This window comes from Eucalyptus grandis, chromosome 8 (assembly GCF_016545825.1).
Source record: "Eucalyptus grandis isolate ANBG69807.140 chromosome 8, ASM1654582v1, whole genome shotgun sequence".
NCBI lineage: Eukaryota > Viridiplantae > Streptophyta > Magnoliopsida > Myrtales > Myrtaceae > Eucalyptus > Eucalyptus grandis.
This window is the reverse complement of record NC_052619.1, coordinates 65,803,268-65,821,065: the sequence shown is the minus strand read 5'-3', so window position 1 is coordinate 65,821,065 and position 17,798 is coordinate 65,803,268. Positions and strand designations below refer to the sequence as shown.

General features: G+C 40.0%; 1 protein-coding gene and 1 pseudogene across 1 annotated transcript; one reads left to right on the top strand and one right to left on the bottom strand.

Annotated features, from left to right (window-relative positions):
• Window positions 1–2,464: 2,464 nt before the first annotated feature.
• On the bottom strand, window positions 2,465–4,486 carry LOC104417734 (bidirectional sugar transporter N3; the record flags this gene model as incomplete). Its single annotated transcript, XM_039300254.1, has 4 exons — window positions 2,465–2,803; window positions 3,593–3,712; window positions 3,822–3,983; window positions 4,280–4,486. Coding segments are annotated over 4 exons (828 nt in total), but the record flags the coding sequence as incomplete, so codon positions are not given.
• A 9,747-nt stretch (window positions 4,487–14,233) lies between these two features.
• On the top strand, window positions 14,234–15,182 carry LOC120287754 (annotated as a pseudogene).
• Window positions 15,183–17,798: the final 2,616 nt, after the last annotated feature.

Genomic DNA, 17,798 nt, shown 5'->3' with positions numbered 1-17,798 from the left:
CCCCTCGCTCTCTCTCTAGTATTATTGTTTTTTTAATGGGTGGTTGTTTGTCTCGTAGCGCTCTTCTTTTGCCATGCAACATTCATTCACCCTCGTGGTTTCTCCTTCTTTTACCATATCGTGCGGTTGCTTGGCGTATGCATCACGTTGACAAAATGAGGATTTTCACAAAAGCGGTGGTTTCGCGAAACGTGATCTGATGCGCTTGCTTATTGTGTCCTCCTATCAAATCGTGTGAAGCTTCAATATAGTTCCGGATGCGACAAACGCGAAAACCTCGGCATTTTCGCGGAATTCCCAAACCGAGTGTCACCCCCAAAAGTAGTCCGGTTTCAATGTGGTTTTTCGGCGATGGAAAAGTTGGTGAGCTGTGAAGTGATCGATGATGAACATTCAATCAGAACATGGTACAATGTTGGGGTGGATCCAGAAAGAGCAGAAGATGGAACACCTGGCAATCGTTTTGTGATTTGATGTAGTTTGCCCCAAAACCATAATTGATATCGAGTGAGTTCCGGCACACAAATGTGTAAATGTAAGCCAATCCCTTGAAGGCTTTCAATCATAGGAAAACCTAGAATAGGTGGCCTTGTTCATCCTATCGCCATGATTGGCAAAGAGAAGAGGAGAATCCATTTAGCTATTTAAGGATGGCATCTTTCTTTATGTTGCCCGATAGAGAATGCATGTCCATGTCAATACTAAAAGACTAGGTCGACATAATAAAATGTAACGATGTTGTGTGTTAGTCGCGTAGAAAAATTGATGTCTTTAGTATAATAATATAACCCCACGAGTCTAGTAATATATATAAAATCACAAGACTTAGGTACAGTTTATTTTACAAATAATGTCCTTTTTAAAAATATTTTGCAGTCTATCAGGTGTCCTTGTAGAAGGTGCAGCACTTTTCAGGGTAGAGGATGCAAGCGACATCCTAAAGTCGAGCATGTGCTCACTGATTCGCATCCCTGAATCGAATCCAGCATGTTGATTCCTTAAATTTCCCCGCAAGTACCCCACCTTTACAGGCTTTTTTTTTCTTTTAGTCGAAAGCTTTACAGGTTTAAAAAGCAACAAAATCGTGTAATGGTTACCTCCCGTGACACATAGGGCTGGCCTTTTAAAATCATTCAGATCTCATTTCGTGCGTGGCACATAATGCCTTATTGGGCATGTTTATCGTGAATCTGATGGGGGGTTTAAGGGAACTATTCCAGGTCTTGATGGGTCGGCGGGTGTCGGGTTCGGAGGCGAAGGTGGTGGGGCTGGTTTCTCGGGTTTCGGGTCGAAGCGCGAATTGGATGATGGAGTGAGAGTCATCGCTGAGGGTAAGTAGTTTCAGATTCTGGTATCTTGGTTTCTCAAAGCGTGTAAAGTTATCTTTTTGCTGGAATATAATTCATATGCTGAAGTGCCGTACGCAGCGTTCGCTGATTGCATTAGTCATCGTTATATATGACGTTGAATTATTCCTATCAGAGCTATCCCGGTTTCATGGTTTAGCATTTCGGTGGGAATTGTAAGTTAGGCTGAGTCTTGGAACTTTTAGTTATTAGATAAATTACATGCTGGGTTTGATTGGGATTAGATTGGACACCTTTCCGATTCCAAATCAATGATTTGGAGGTGTTTCCCAGTGATGTGGGATTCTATGTCCAGCACTTACTTGACACTACAAAAGAAACCGATTTAAGACCGGTTTGAATGCTTGAAATTAACAATTTTGTAAAGCTGTGTAAGATTTGTACGTGATCTTAATTTAAATGAAAAGATTGTGGCGGCATTGGCGAGATGGTCATGACTCAGATGCCGGGAGTCGAAGGAGGCGTTTCTTGATTTTGCAGCGAAACGAGAGAAACTATGGGAGAACAATTAGTATGTCTTCAAATTATCGAAGTGTGGAAGGTTCCCAATCTTATCTTGGTTTTCTTTTTTTCGCAATAGACCCCGGCAGTGGTGAAAATAGTGTGCTCTTCATTCATAGAGTTTGAACCCGGTGGTGCCAATATAATTGGAGTTATATCAGATACACCAAATCGACTTTGGCTCTTTTAAGGCATCTACTTTTTTTTTCTTTTTGGTATAGCACTCTAATTTAGCAGTTTTGAGAATAAGCAAATCGAGATTGAAGTTGGATATGGTTGAATGGCTTGGTTAAACCAAACCCAAATCGATAAACCAACAGACTAAATTTTGGGTTTAGTTCACATTGATCTATACAAGTGAGTTTAGGCAATTAGGCAATTCAACATGAGCATCATCGAATTTACTAGTAATTAACTTATTCATTAATTAGAAAATGGAATAATGAATACACTTCGAGAGATTGTCGGAGGACTTTTCGTTCACACAATTGTACATCAACTGAACAAAAGAGACAGATAGAGAGAGATATCGATAGGGCAAATAGGATCATCATGGAGAGGAGGATAGATCGACGCTAATTTGAGCCTTCACATTCTTAATTAAAGCCCCGCTCGATGGTAAGTTGGGCCTGAGCCAACTTAACTTGGCTGATCAGACCCCAGGTCATCGCCGAAACTACCACTTCCACGGCACCCTCCGGCGGCAGTTGTGATGGCTGTGGCTGTTGCTCATTCGCTCGGGCTTCACCGCGGTCGATGGGGGGCGAGATTTCACGGGTGACAGGGCGGACTTCGGAGACTCCTCCTGGCGGGGGGTGAACGACGGTGGTGGCGACATGTTGTGGGAGCTTCTCGTCCATGACCTCATTGTTTCTGTAGTATCCGTACACGACCATCTGAGACAGTCCCAAGACAAAGCCCACGATGTTCGGTATCTGCGTGTCAAGGTCAAGAATATTCTCTAAGTTCGGCCGAAACTTACGTTAAAACTTGTCAAAACATTTCTGTCTAACCCAAGGCTTAGTATCGGTATAATCGACGACGTGCATTCGCATTCATCACATAATCTTCATCCGTAACAGTTATAAAGATATTGGATTTATGTGTTTACATCGATTAACCATTCGAGAATCTAAAATTTCACACCAATTTTTTTTTTTTTCCCAAAGTCATGTACTTAAGTTTTGTTAAATATTCTCACCTCGGTCCATTTTTCAAATATAAAGTTTTCGATCCTCCAATAATCATAATCATTAATAATGTGTCCTACTTGGTCGATATTATTTAACCTTTTTTTTTTTTTTTTTTTCCAAAAATAGATATTATGAACTCAATGCAAGAAATGACATAATGGTATAATATGAAGAAAAAGAAACCGAAAATTATTACCATGCTAAATAATTACGTAAATTCATCCTACCCGAACAACTTGAAGAGTAAAGTCTAATCACACAAAATGTATACAGAAGTCTATGGACATGGGACCCGCATATGCTCTTATTAGCTTTTCTTGAAAATTTAATTAGTCTTATTAGCCCATTAATGACGTGCCAACGCAACATGTTATATAGCAAATTTAGCCGAACCCAAAAGTGATGCTGAACAAATATATGGACCTACACTACCCCAATGCACATTACGACAAAACATACAGTTAAAATGCAAAGTAAAGTGATCCTTAACGATCGTTAATTTAATTTTTCGAAAATGGGGATCTTTCTTACCATAATGCACCAGTCCTTTTGGAAGAAACCGTAGCCGAACCACATGATGGCGCTCAAAGTTAGAAAGAACGACAGAGAGAAGGGCATGAACTCCACGCTCTTCGTTCGCACAACTCGTGCCTAAGAAGACCAGAATAGGGAAAAAAAGAAAGAGAGAAGATTAAAATGCGTTTTCCGTGGTTAGATATGAGAATTTGGGAAGTGAGAAATTGGATTTTTAAGTGCGCACCACAATGCTTAACGGCGCTGCGAAGACGCTCACGGAAATTGTCGTGCAGATCCATCCGAACACCGTGGCGCGTGCATCATTGTTCGGAATGAAATGCGTGATGAGAATTAGGAGAGAGAACAATCCCATGTTCATCAGAGCAAAGAGCTTGATCGTGGAGTTCTACAATAATCAAAATCATTAAGTCAGAACAAACACAAGATAGTTAGAGATATAGGGGAAAAAGAGAGCTTTTAGATGGCAAGGATGGATAGTGCAAAACACGTTCGGTTAACACACTCAGTCCTAAACTACTAATGGGATTTATTGTGTTCCTAAAATTTCAGTTCTTTTTTTGTCAAACGTATTTCCTTTCATTGTATAGATCACGTGAATCCCCAAAGAAAGTTTCCTAGGAAGCTTATTGGTTCATTGTGATCGAAATATGAGTGTTGCATCGTCTAATGATCAATACGTACCCTAGCAGCTCTTAGCGCATAAGCAATGTAGATGGCAATGTACACCATCTCTATGACACATCCAAAGGAGTTAATGGTGATGAGAAGGAAGGAGTGTCCTTTGAGGAATGCGTAGTAAAGCCAGAGCATGGAGCTGAATAGAGCGACCAAATATGGTATCGATTGGAATTCTTCAGTCGATTTGTTCCTGCAGATTCTGTAAAATGTCGGCCTGCAACAGGAGAAGAGAAAAAGAATCAGTAGTTATTGTATCGGGATCAAATAAAATAAGACTATCTTCATCCCGATGAAGGTAAAGAACTTCAAAGAAAAAAATGATTACTTACACTGGAGCCAAGAAGACGAAGAACGAGACAATGTTTCCTATCATCGATTGCAGAAGAAAAGCACAAACGTTAGATTATTCCGTGCAAGCGCGGTGCAGATGAAAATGCTCTTTTTGATAGGGTTAAAATTAAAGAAGAAGAAAAGCAACATTAGTCATTTACTAATCTAAGTGCGAAGCACATACGGCATGGTTGAACAGAACTCGAACTAAATCATGTTGCATGTCGTTGTATAACCTTTGTATACATATGATATAGCCAAAAGATGAAAAGAATGAATTCCCACGAAATGCACATCGACTTAAGACAATATAAATCCCACGTTAGTTGCAACAACTTGAAGACGGACCCATAAGTTTACGATGGACACTAGCGTATTGGCTTCAGCATTTAAAGCTAATTCTAAAAGTGCGCTAGAGTGAAAACAAAAATCGTCGGAGGAAATGGCCAAAAGGGTTGTGAAAAAGTTGGCAAAAGTCCAAAAGACTGAAAAGGTTGCTGGAAGTTTGATTTCGAGCGGGGTTTGTATCATCAAAAGAGAGAAAAACTCCATGTGAAGAGTGGTGTCAAGATTAGTGCACCGGGAAAAAATTTCTCATTTTCTTTGTGATTTTGGTTGTTGCTTCACGTGTGTTTTGCAAATGATAGAAAGAGAAAGAATGAGGTTTTGGAAGGGAGAGTTGCCAAACGAAAAGAAGAAGAAAAGAAGAGAATGACCTGCTAACCATCATCCTAAAGATACTAATACGAACGATTCATCAAGCGGAAAAAAATAAACGCATGTAGACCATATGAAGATGGATGGGATGAAAGGAAATGGCGCAAGCAAGCAGCATTATTGCGAAGAAGAAGAAGCACATGGAGATGAAGGGCGAAGAGCTTCTGGTTTCTTCCTTCTTTACCTAGGATACCAAAAGCGAAGATCCAGAGATGGTAGTGAGCAAGGAAGTCCATTTTCCACCTCCGACCGTGAGATATCCTCTCTTCTCTCCAAGGCAAAGACCAAGAAAAGAAAGCAGGGTTTGGAGAGAAACCCTGGCTCTCTCTCTCTTTCTCTCTCTCTCTCTCCCTCCCTCTCCTCCGAGACTCTCTCTAACTTTCGATGAAAACCATCCGAGGGATGGCTCGGCTTTATACACACACACAATATTGCATCCCACTAGGCATAGGAGAAAAATGGGGGTTGCCGTGTGTGCGTGTATGCGCGCTACAGAGAGAGAGAGAGAGAGAGAGAGAGAGAGAGAGAGAATATGCGTATTGAATTCATAGTGCTCGCATGACAAGTGGAGGACTAGTAGGTAGCGTACCACAAAATCATTCTCTCCGCAGCAGCACCAGGCTCCAGCCCCTCCTTCCCTCCTCCTCCTCCTCGTCGCCCCACGTGCCTCCCTCCTCGCGTGCCCGTACAGCTCCTTGGCCACGAATGTCGGGGTCGAAAGTCGTGCGGACGCGACCGGCCGTACCTCCCTCAATTATATTTCGATTTCCCCGCCGCGAGGCGGAGGCCCTCTGGGGCGGCGCGGGGGCGGCGCCACGCGCCCCCGGGCGAGAGTGGTGATCGGTGCGCGAAGCATTGTTACGTTACTCCCCCACCGCAAAGCTGTCCTCCGCGTAATGCAGCTGATGCTTCGTTCACGTGACCTCTCCGAAAATTACACTTTGGTTCCGCGATTTTTTCATTGTCTTTTAGCCGTTTTCTTTCTCCTCCCCCCCGCATTCAAAAACCCCGAACCAACACTGCTTGCTGACTCCCCCGCACTCAAAAACCCCGAGCCAAACACGCCTTGCTGGCTCGGCCCTAATTTAGCCCTCCCCCCTTCTCTCTCTAGTATTATTGTTTTATAATGGTAATTGTTTGTCTCGTAGCGCTCTTCTTTGCGCGCCCTTCATGTGGAAGAGCTCTAGAGGTTTCGTGCGTGTGCGTTCATGGCATCTCCCCGCTTTGGCTTTTTCGTTCTTGAAGCCTCGTGCACATGCGCCTTGCGGTTGCGTGAGGCATGATAGGACGAGAAGGGTGATGACCATGTACAGAACAAAATGATGGGTTCTTTTTGCGCATTTATGTTTCTTGGTTGGGCGATGAATGAGGTTGTTGGGGCTCGCGTGCATGGATTGTTGGAACTCGGGAAGTGGTTTCGGGATTTGCCAGGTGGTGGAGGAGGGTCGAGATAAGATATTTTCACATGCAACATTCATTAACCCCTGTGGTTTCTCCTTCTTTTACCATATCGTGCGGTTGTTTGGCGTACGCATCGCGTTGACAACAAGAGGATTTTCACAAACGCGGTGGTTTCGCGAAACGTGAGCTGATGCGCTTGCTTATTGTGTCCTCCTACCAAATCGTGTGAAGCTTCAATATAGTTCCGGACGCGAGGACACGAAAACCTCGGCACTTTCACGGAATTTCCGAACCGAGTGTCACCCCAAAAGTAGTCCGGTTTCAATGCGGTTTTCGGCGATGGAAAAGTTGGTGAGCTGTGAAGTGATTGATCATATGGTACGATACTATTATTGCATTCGACTAGTGAATATGGACTAAAAGTTTTCAAGTTCTAGCTTCCCTAATTACGGTGGCTTTTGCTGTGTAAATGGCAAGATGATAGCATGACTTCTGATGGATGCGAACTTCCATTATTGTTTGCAAATAATGTGTGAAAGGGACTCTAGGAAACTTAGGTTACGTGTCGAATGGGAGGCCCCATGAAGGGTGACGTTTTACTAACGAAAACTATTAAATTTCAATGATTAAACATTCAATCAGAACATGGTGCAATGTTGGGATGGATCCGGAACAAGCAGAAGATCGAACACTTGGCAATCGTTTTGTGATTTGATGTAGTTTGCCCCAAAACCATAACTGATATCGAGTGAGTTCAAGCGCACAAATGTGTAAATGTAACCCAATCCCTTGAAGGCTTTCAATCATAGGAAACCTAGAATAAGTGGCCTTGCTCATCATATTGCGATGATTGGCAAGGAGAGAGGGAAATCCCATTTAGCTGTTTAAGGGTGATAACTTTCTTGACATTGCCCAATGGAGAACGCATGTCTATATCAATACTAATATAAAGTCATCATAAAATGTAACAACGTTGTGCTAATAACGTGTAGAAAAATCAATGTCTTTAATATAATAATACAACCTCTCGAGTCTAGTAAGAGATATAAAATCACAAAACTTAGGTGTAGTTTATTTTACAAATAATGTGCTTTTTAAAAATATTTTGCAATCTACCAGGTGTCCCTGTAGAAGGTACAACACTTTTCAGGGTAGAGGATGCAAGGTACATCCCAAAGTCGAGCATATGCTCGCTGATTCTGAACTTTTGAAAGTCGGAACTTATCGTATGTCTTCCTCCGAAACGCATCCTGAATCGAATCCAGCCACGTTGATTCCTTAAATTTCCCCGCATGTGCCCCACCTTTACAGGTTTTTATTTTTCTTTTGGTCGAAAGCTTTACAGGTATAAAAACAACAAAATCATGTAATGGTTACCTCCCATGACACGTAGGGCTGGCAATTCATATTCTTGTGTTATGTGTCCGTGTCAACCACTCGTGTCCTTCCCTGTCAATAATAAAAAATCTTCAATTTACTTTCAAAGTGTCATGTTATGTCGGTTTTGAGTTAAGCCGCATCACACCAAATTCCAATTTCTCATTGATAAATTTATGTTGCATCTAAGTCGTTTTCTCATGCTATGTCAGGAATTATCACCTCTAATTTTATGTGCCGGCGAAGTTTCACCGGACCTTTGTACTTTGCTAATTATTGATGATGACTAGGAATGCACTTGTTTAGGAAATCAATGAGTGTATGTTAAGTTATTTTGGCGATATTACAAAAGCTACATGATAATCTCACGGGGTAATGGAAGGAGGGGGAAATGGCAAAATTTCTGCTTAAATTAGGGAGAGATGTTGACAGTAAGGAAGGGCCCCTTTTGCGTCACCAGACCCTGCAAAAATCAATGAGGGAGATGGAGTGATTATCGGGATTGCGTACGAGAAGGGAGATATGATCAAGCCATTCCAAATTATTCAGATCTCATGTCTTGCGTGGCACATAATGCTTTATTGGGCATGTTTATCGTGAATCTGATGGGGGGTTTAAGGGAACTATTCTAGGTATAATTCTTCATCGATCCCTTGACTCAATCTGGTCTGGAGAATCCTTAAAGGACTCTCTCTCTCATCAACTGATGAAGACGCGTAGGGCTGGTCACTGATTTCATACCGATTGATATGGAAAACGTGAAGCTCCTCTTCTTCGGGTTTTGCTTTTTTTTTTTTTTTTTTGTTGGAAAAACTTAGATTATCCCACGCATAAGAAATGTGAAATTTTTGAATATTTCAATGGATTCTTATGAAAAGATACATGAACCGGAGAATTAAAACAAATACAATAATATATGAATAACCTTGAGAGACAATGAGAATCAAAGAAAATATCCTAATTATCTTTAATATACATCAAAGAAATATCTAAGTTATCTCTAATATCTCCTCAACTCAAGTTGGAGAAAGCAATTGGAGTTTTAAGAATATATCCAATAAAAGAAGAAAACACCTACTAGTTCGCCGAAAAAATGACGTGGCCATTGTAAGGGCGAGCACCACTCAAGTCAGTTTTGAGCGATTCCCGTATGAACCGGTCCGGTTCCTAATTCCTAAAATTGGAATCAATGTGGTTTTGGGATGGAATCAAACTGAACCAAGACTATTGAATACCTCCACTTATTTCTTCTTTTTATCCAACAACATTGAATATGTTATAATAAACCATAAAGTGTGTGTATATATATAATCCCACTACTTGATGTAGGATCTCACACTTGGGCTTATTTTTCAATTTTATTTTTATTTTTTATTTTTGTTAACTTTTAGTCATCCTAAAACGTGTCCCACAATTAATTCGCGAAGGACAAGACATGCCACCTTTTTATTTTTAAATCATTCAAAGAACAAAAGGTGGACGGCTGTGTTTGTTCCCGTTTCTCAAGAGCCACGTTGGGTCAAACCGGTCCTTATTGATTTGGTTTTCGTTTCCAAATTTTTGGAATCAAGAGCCGTCGATTGATTCCCAATTCAAAGGTAAGGACCAGTCTACCTTGAAATCAGTCAACTCCTCGTTGTTGTATGTTGTTGTGTAATTTATGCACATCGGCACAGTAATAGTAATAGGGATATTAGTAGTTATCAAAAAAAGATATGAGATATGAGGAAGCTTAGGGCATGCATTCAATTATAAAAAGTCATAAATTTATTGTATATATGACAATTCAATCCTAAGTTTTTTTGGCCAATTAAGCCCCAAAACTTTAATGATTGGTTAATATAGTTTTTTCAATCAAAATTTGCTGGCAATGCACCAACAAGTGCGGATGTGGACAATTTTTTTGAATTTTAAAAACGAAATTTGGCATGTTTTATTTTATTTTATTTCTTTCTAATTTTTCCTATTTCCCTTTACGGTTGTTGGGGCCTCAACAATTCTCCACCAACCAAAAGTGAAGGTTGCCCTTGCCGGCCTTTGGTGAGGGTAGCCTGGCCAAATTTGGCTAAGGCAACCTTAGTGAAGGCAGCCTTTGTCGGTCCTCACCTATGGAAGCGCAACTAGCTAAGGAAATTAGGGAAAAAAAGAAAAGAAAAAACTCAGAAAATTAAAATAATTGCAAAAATTATCTATATTAGTGGCCAGCTGTTGCATTGATTGGACTATTATATTAGCAATTTCCCTTACAAAATTGGTTGACATTGTTATATTGGTAAATTATAAAAGAAAAATTATGATTAAATTAGCCAAATTAAAATGATTACGATTGAATAGGTATTTGTACAATAAATTTATGATTTTTTTTTGTAAATATCTCAATTTTATGCTTCTGACAGGCTACATTGTGCAATTGTTCTAGTTGCAATAAAAGGTTTGGAGAGTACTTTAGACTCATCCTAAGCACAAATTATTTGAAAGTATATATCGTTAAGTGTTTTGAAAAGAAAATTAGAGTTGAAGATGATGTAGTTATGTTGTAAAATTGTTATATACTTGGATTTTTCCATATATATATATATATATATTATTCCCTTGAAAATGGAACAAAAATTAGGTGCAAAACTTGAAAATCAATAGTTAAAAAGAGGAACCATGTGAGTCGAATTATTTAAGAAATGGACTCAATTCGATGTAAGAAGGGCAAGATAAAATGAAATTTAGAATTTATGAGAGATTTTGGGATTGTTGAATTGTCCACATTAAACAATGAATTTTATATATTCTTTCTATACATAAGCTCTCCCTTTATTTAAAAATTTAAGATTTTGGTTAAACTTTCTAACGTGATATTAGAGCCAATTGTTATTCCTTTCGTGTGAGCCGCTCATAATCTAGCTTGCACATAAGATTGAATATTGAGATTTTTTATATCGCTTGACAACAAGCTTTATCTGCTCTTTATACAGTTGATTTCCCTTCACTTAATAGTTTAAGTTTTTTTATTGGACTTTTTAACATGGTACCAGAATCAAGGGATATCCACCCGTTAATCAAATTCAACGCACTACTCCTAATCCCACTTGCATGTAGGTCTTAACAATTGATCTTATATGCTTTTGATATGCAGTTGGTCTCCCTCCACTTAATAGTTTAAACTATTAGGTCAGATTTTATAATTTGGTATCGGAGTCAAGCGATATTCCTTTCACGTGTGTGTTCACCCCGTTAATCAAATTTCATGTGCTGCTCATAACCTAGCTTGCATGTGAGATGGTGTGTCAAAATATCTTACATCATTTGATAGCGGGTCTTATATACTCTTTATTGTTGTCTCACTCCATCTAGTTACTTAAGCATTTGGGTTGAACTTTTTGACATGGTATTATAGGCAAGTGCTATCCCTTTCACATTGTGTGTCCACCCCATTAATCAAATTCCATGTACCACTTCTAGTTAGGCTTGCACGTGAGAGATGTTGAAATATCTTACATTGCTTGATAACGAGTTTTATATGCTTTTTATAAACACGTTGTTTCCCTCCAACTAATGACTTCATATTTTTTGTTTAACTTTCTAACAGGGATACTATGATTTTTCCTAATTAAGATTTGCAAAAAGTGTCAATTTTATCCTTTTTTAACAATGAAATGTCATGATAAATTCATAAGTTATCACAAACAAAAACATTATACAAAGAAATTTTCTGCAAAAATTCAATCTAGCCGAAGGTCAATTTAGATTTTCTTTGCAACGTCAAGAAAATACGAGCGAATAAATGTCCTCTTTCTAAGATTATTTCTTGAAAAACCGCCTTTAATTGTTTTTTACTATACCTTGTTTTTGCTCTGCGGGCCTTCTTTCAACCCTCTTTTTTTTTTAAAAAAAAAAAGTTATTTCGTTCAATATAAACTTCACGTTCACTTAAATAAGCTATTAAAAACAACTTGCATGTGTTAAAAACGTGCATCACAGCATGTTTTGTTAGCTTAGAAGGATGATGTGTACATATATTTAAATTAGTAAATAGGGATAAAAATAGGGATATTTATCAAAAAATTCTTAAATCTATTATACGTATTTTAATTCAATCACAAACATTCTAATTTCACCAATTTAATTTTAAATATTTTGATAATTTACTAATGTAGTTATTCCGACTAATTTTTAATAAAAATTATTTAAGTAAACACCAACCGTCCTAAGTGAAATGAACAATTTTTGCAATTTTTTTTATATAAAATTTCATTTTTTTCTTTTCTTTGTGTCTTTTATTTATTTATTTATTGTGGGTTGGCGAGGGTTGCCAACTAACCCTTTTTTTTTTTTTGGTGGCACTAGCCTAATGAGGTTACGATGGATCGAGGTGGCATCCTACAAAGCTATTCCAAAAGCTAGAGTAGTGAATTTTTTCAATCCCAACAGAATCTATCGATATGGAGTTCCTCACAAAATCATCACAGATAATATGCCAAACCTGGATAGTGTCATGATGGACAGAGTTTGTCAACAATTCAAGATCACTCATTGCCTACCCTTAGGAGACCTAAGACGAACGGAGATGACACATTCATGATGACCAATGAGGCTATAGACCGGCAAAGGGAAATTAAAAAAAAAGTAAAAAATTCAAAAAATTCAAAAACTTTAGGGGAAAAAAAATACTTTTCCACGTTAGTGTTGACCAACATGCCACATCGAATGGCTAGTGTCCATTTGAGCTGTTTTTAGCCAAAATTGACAAATCTCAAATTATGTAAGACAAAATTGGTCAAGTTAAAATTTTTAAGATTAAATTGGCATTTATATAGTATGTTTATAATTTTTTTTTAAAAATAATTTTTCCATCAAGAACATGCTTTGAACTAGCTTTGAATTAGGGTCATGATAGTTGGATCCAATAGGTCTCATTCAATGTAAGGCCCCAATGCAATTTAGTACATATAACACATTCATTGAGTACTTGCTCATTGTAGATGTAACAGTCCAAAGTTAGAAACTTTAATTCAAAAGTTCAAGATTTATAAATGAAGGAAGACTGCATGAATACAAATCTTGTTAAATTTCCATAGATAAAAGACATGTGACACATTAATTAACATGGATAATTACTTGAAATCTTAAATTGATAGGAAAAGTTAAGGAAGTGATATTGGGAAGGGTTTGCTTGCAACTTCTTCAAAAAGATGTTTAAGATTAAGACTTTGTTTTTTTTGCCAAAACTCTAGATTTAGGATCAATGAAACTTTGCCAGCCTCGGCAAAATGAGAGAAGCACTTTGTATTTTTTTTCGCAGCCATATTCATCACTTTTCATTTCCCTGATCGATTTAACTATTTCTATTATCATTTGAGTTTCTTGTAGTAGTTAGATGCGCCACCATCAATTTGTAGTAGTTAGATGCACCACCATCAATCTGACCAACTTGACGTCGATGGAGTCATCCAGGCATGAGTTAATCACATCTAATCATCCAACTTTTCAAGCATCCTTACTAAATTTGTTATGATATACTAAATCAATAAATTAAGCAAATAGAAAGATTACCTAGAGATTCATGAGAATATCTCGAAATCTCATGAACCAATTAAATTTAGATCTTTTGTTTTGGTGGATAGTGACCCTCGATCAAAAACAACTTATGTAAAGTTTGTGGGATCCGAACAAGCGATCTCCACTCTCTAGTTCATAAGCTGAAAATCCCACGGCACCTCAACCAACCATGCCAATCATGGGGATTAAAAAGTAACAATTCTTTTTCTCCATTAGAAATGACGAATTACTAACAATGAAATTTAAGAATTGACCTTGTGAGGGCCCTCGGAATTTATGCATCATCGTCATTCGCCTTCTCTACCATCATAATGTTATGTATATATTAACGTTCTCTCAATGTGCAATAAAAAAAAAAAATAAAAAAAAAACCTCAAAGTACGAGGTTATGTACCTCCTAACTAACTTGAAGTGAGCATTTCGCACAAGATATATGTCTAACCCAAAAACCCGACCTGAATCCGGCCCAGCCATTGACCGGCCCACGGTCTACTGGGCTCGGCCCAAAAAGAACAGTCCCGACAAACAAAGCGACCCGTTCCTTCTCCAGCTCCGAGGTGAGCCGAGAAACCTCGGCCCTTTCCCGATCTTCATCGTCTTTCTCGACCGGAAAATGGAGAAATTCAAGACCCTGGAAATCGTCCGAGCCAGCCCCCGCTCCGCCGTCTTCCACCTCCGCCTCAACCGCCCTTCCTCCCGCAATGCCCTCTCCCTCGACTCCTTCGCCGAGCTCCCCCTCGCCCTCTCCTCCCTCGACCGCAACCCCGACGCCCTCGTCCTCGTCCTCTCCGGCGCCGGCCACCACTTCTGCTCCGGCATCGACTTCGCCGCCCTCGACTCCTCCCCACCACCCGGCGACCGCGGCCGCGCAGGTGAGAGGCTCCGCCGGCACATCAAAGTACTGCAGCGCGCGGTGACGGCCATCGAGCGGTGCCGCAAGCCGGTGATCGCCGCCGTCCACGGGGCTTGCGTCGAGGGCGGCGTCGACGCGTCGCCACCGCGTGCGACGTGAGGTACCTGCACGGAGGACGCGTTCTTCTCGGTGAAGGAGTTCGACTGGCGCGATCACCGTCGACCTCGGGACGCTGCAGAGGTTGCCGAGCATCGTGGGGTACGGGAACGCGATGGAGCTGGCCTTGACGGGTCGGCGGGTGTCGGGCTCGGAGGCGAAGGAGCTGGGGCTGGTTTCTCGGGTTTTCGGGTCGAAGCGCGAATTGGATGATGGAGTGAGAGTCATCGCTGAGGGTAAGTAGTTTCAGATTCTGGTATCTGGGTTTCTCAAAGCGAATAAAGTTATCTTTTTGCTGGAACATAATTCATATGCTGAAATGCCATATGCAGCGTTCACCGATTGCGTTAGTCATCATTGCATAGGACATTGAATTATTCCTATCAGAGTTATATAGACCGATCCCGGTTTCGTGGTTGAGCATTTCCGTGGGAATTGTAAGTTAGGCTGAGTCTTGGAACTTTTGGTCATTAGAAACATTATTTGCTGGGTTCAATTTGGATTAGACTGGACACCTTTAGATGTTGAGAACTTACTTGACACTACATAAGAAACGTGATATGGACATTGAGCTATATTAAGGAGGAGGTGCTAGGAACCTATTGTCTATTCTAACTAGATTGGTCACTCAAGCGCGGGCCAAGCAATTTAGGCAAGCTGTTGGCGTATCTTTGGCATGGAGATGACTTGGATCAAATCTTTAAAAATCTTGGAAATCTTGGTGTAGTTTTTGGCGTGGAGATGACCTTGGATCGAATTTTGAAGTATCTTGGAAATTTTGGCGCAATTTGATTATATGGTCACTAAATATTTGACCAATTCTTATTTAAATATTTTCTAGAATATGACGCATTAGATTTTTAGGGCTGATTTTAGGGTTTGTGTGGTAACTAGATGGCCTATATTATGGACTGGCCGACTTTCTTTGGGAGACAAATACATTTTATCATTGAGGAAAATAATTAAGAGGTTCTCTTTTACTATTTTTTTTTTAGAACTTGACCTTATCAAGATTCTCTTGTGGTGGTCGATTCGACTTATCGAGCGAAATAGCGAATTCTTTTGCTCGTAGTGTCTATAACGTTGGTTGGTTGACACGCGTTCGTCAACATATCACGTTCATACCGAGATTGCCAATCATAAGTTCAATTGGAGGTCGAGGTTCAAAATTTGCACCATCTGGGCCTTCGTAGAACGATCTTTCCGCAACGATTTCACATCAAAACGGATTTGAGACCTATTTGAGTGGTTGAAATTAATTATCTTGTAAAGCTGGGTGGGATTAGTATGTGATCGCAATTCAAATGAAAAGATTGTGGCGATAAGGATTAGGCATTGGCGAGATGGTCATGACTCAGATGCTAGGAGCCAAAGGAGGCATTTCTTGGTTTTGTAGCAAAACAAGAGAAACTATGGGAGAACAATTAGTATGGCTTCAAATTATCGAAGTGTGGAAGGTTCCCAATCTTATCTCGGTTTTTTCCCATTTCACAATAAACCCTGGCAGTGGTGAGCAGACCATGCTCTTCATTCACAGAGTTTGAACCCAGTGGTGCCAAGATAATTGGAGTTATATCAGATACACCAAATCGACTTTGGCTCTTTTAAGGCATCTACTTTTTATCTTTTTGGTATAGCAGTCTAATTTAGCAGTTTTGAGAATAAGCAAATCGAGACTGAAGTTGGATATGGTTGAATGGCTTGGTTAAACCAAACCCAAATCAATAAACCGACAGACTAAATTTTTGGTTTAGTTCACATCGATCGTCTTGAGTTTACCAATTTTAGACTCTCTTGACATCCTCTCAATGTGATGAAGGATAGAGTTACCATTTAGATTAGAAGGGCTCCACTTATCCATTTCTTCAAGGCTAATCGAAACCCCTGTATTTTTTGCTCTATTTGTATGTACGATGGGTGTATTTGTCCTTCACTTGGAACTTTTATCGGTTTGGGATAAACCATGCATAGGATGGTATACTGTAGATGCTGGGTCATTGTTTTTCTTTGTTAAAATTGCTAATTACCCTCCAATTGCAGACCGGCGATGCGCATTTTTTGTTGCTAAACGAGTGTGTGGGGAAAAATCTTGCCTATCGAGGTCATCACGTCATTGAGTATATCCTTGTAGAAATAGACAACAGCAAGTTGCAGGTGGAAAATAAAAAGTTCTCGTTTCGGGTAAATACTATATATTGGATTGGGGACTAGAAAAAGTTTCTTGCATTGGTAAATCTTTCGAGGAGGACGGTAAGTTGTTAAATAGGGACTTGAATAGAGAAAGGGCTGTCGCGGAGGCAAAGATGTGGGGAGAGAATTGGCGAGAGAAAAGACAGCAGAGCACTCAAGGCAGTTTCGATGGATCTAATGGCCGGTTGTCTTGATCGCAGTTTCTCGCTTCGTTTCCTCCTTGAGCCTCCCATTGGCTTGCTTTCTGTGAACTTATACGAAGCAAACGCAGGGCATTCACTTCGTGTCCTGCATATTCCATTTTGTCGAAGGGAAATGAGCGGAGAGATTGTGGTCGAATTAGGAGGACTTGGTCCCTGCTACTCTTAACTCGGCTTTTTTTCGGGTCTAATCTCTCCATTCTCTGTTTATACTTGAAATTTGGAAGAAGAGGGAGTTCGGTGTACATCATTGCTAGAACAGCATTATAGATAAGAGAATCCAAAGGAAGAGGGGGATTGTCTTGTAATGCTTGTGCCGAATCTTGTAAGTTTCAAGCAGCATCTGATCTACTGAATTGCCGCGCGGTTGGTGGTGTGGCGAGAGAACAATTCTCAGTGTCCGGAAAGAACAATTCTCCAGGGGACATGAATAGAGGAAGGGCCGTAACCGAGGCAAAAGTGTGGGGAGAGAATTGGCGAGGCAGAACGCTCAAGGCGGTTTCAATGGATCTAATGGCATGTTGTCTTGATCGAGAATTTCCTGCTTCGTTCGCTCCTTGAGCCTCTTCGCTTGCTTTCTGTGAACCATACGAAGCAAAACAGGGCATTCATGTTGTGTCGCACAAATTCCATTCTGCCGAACAGAATGAGTGGAGAGATTGTGGTCGAATTAGTAAGAATCGGTCCCCACTGCCTTAACTAACGCGCACGAGAGAGAGAGAGAGAGATATTAGGCAATTCAGCACGA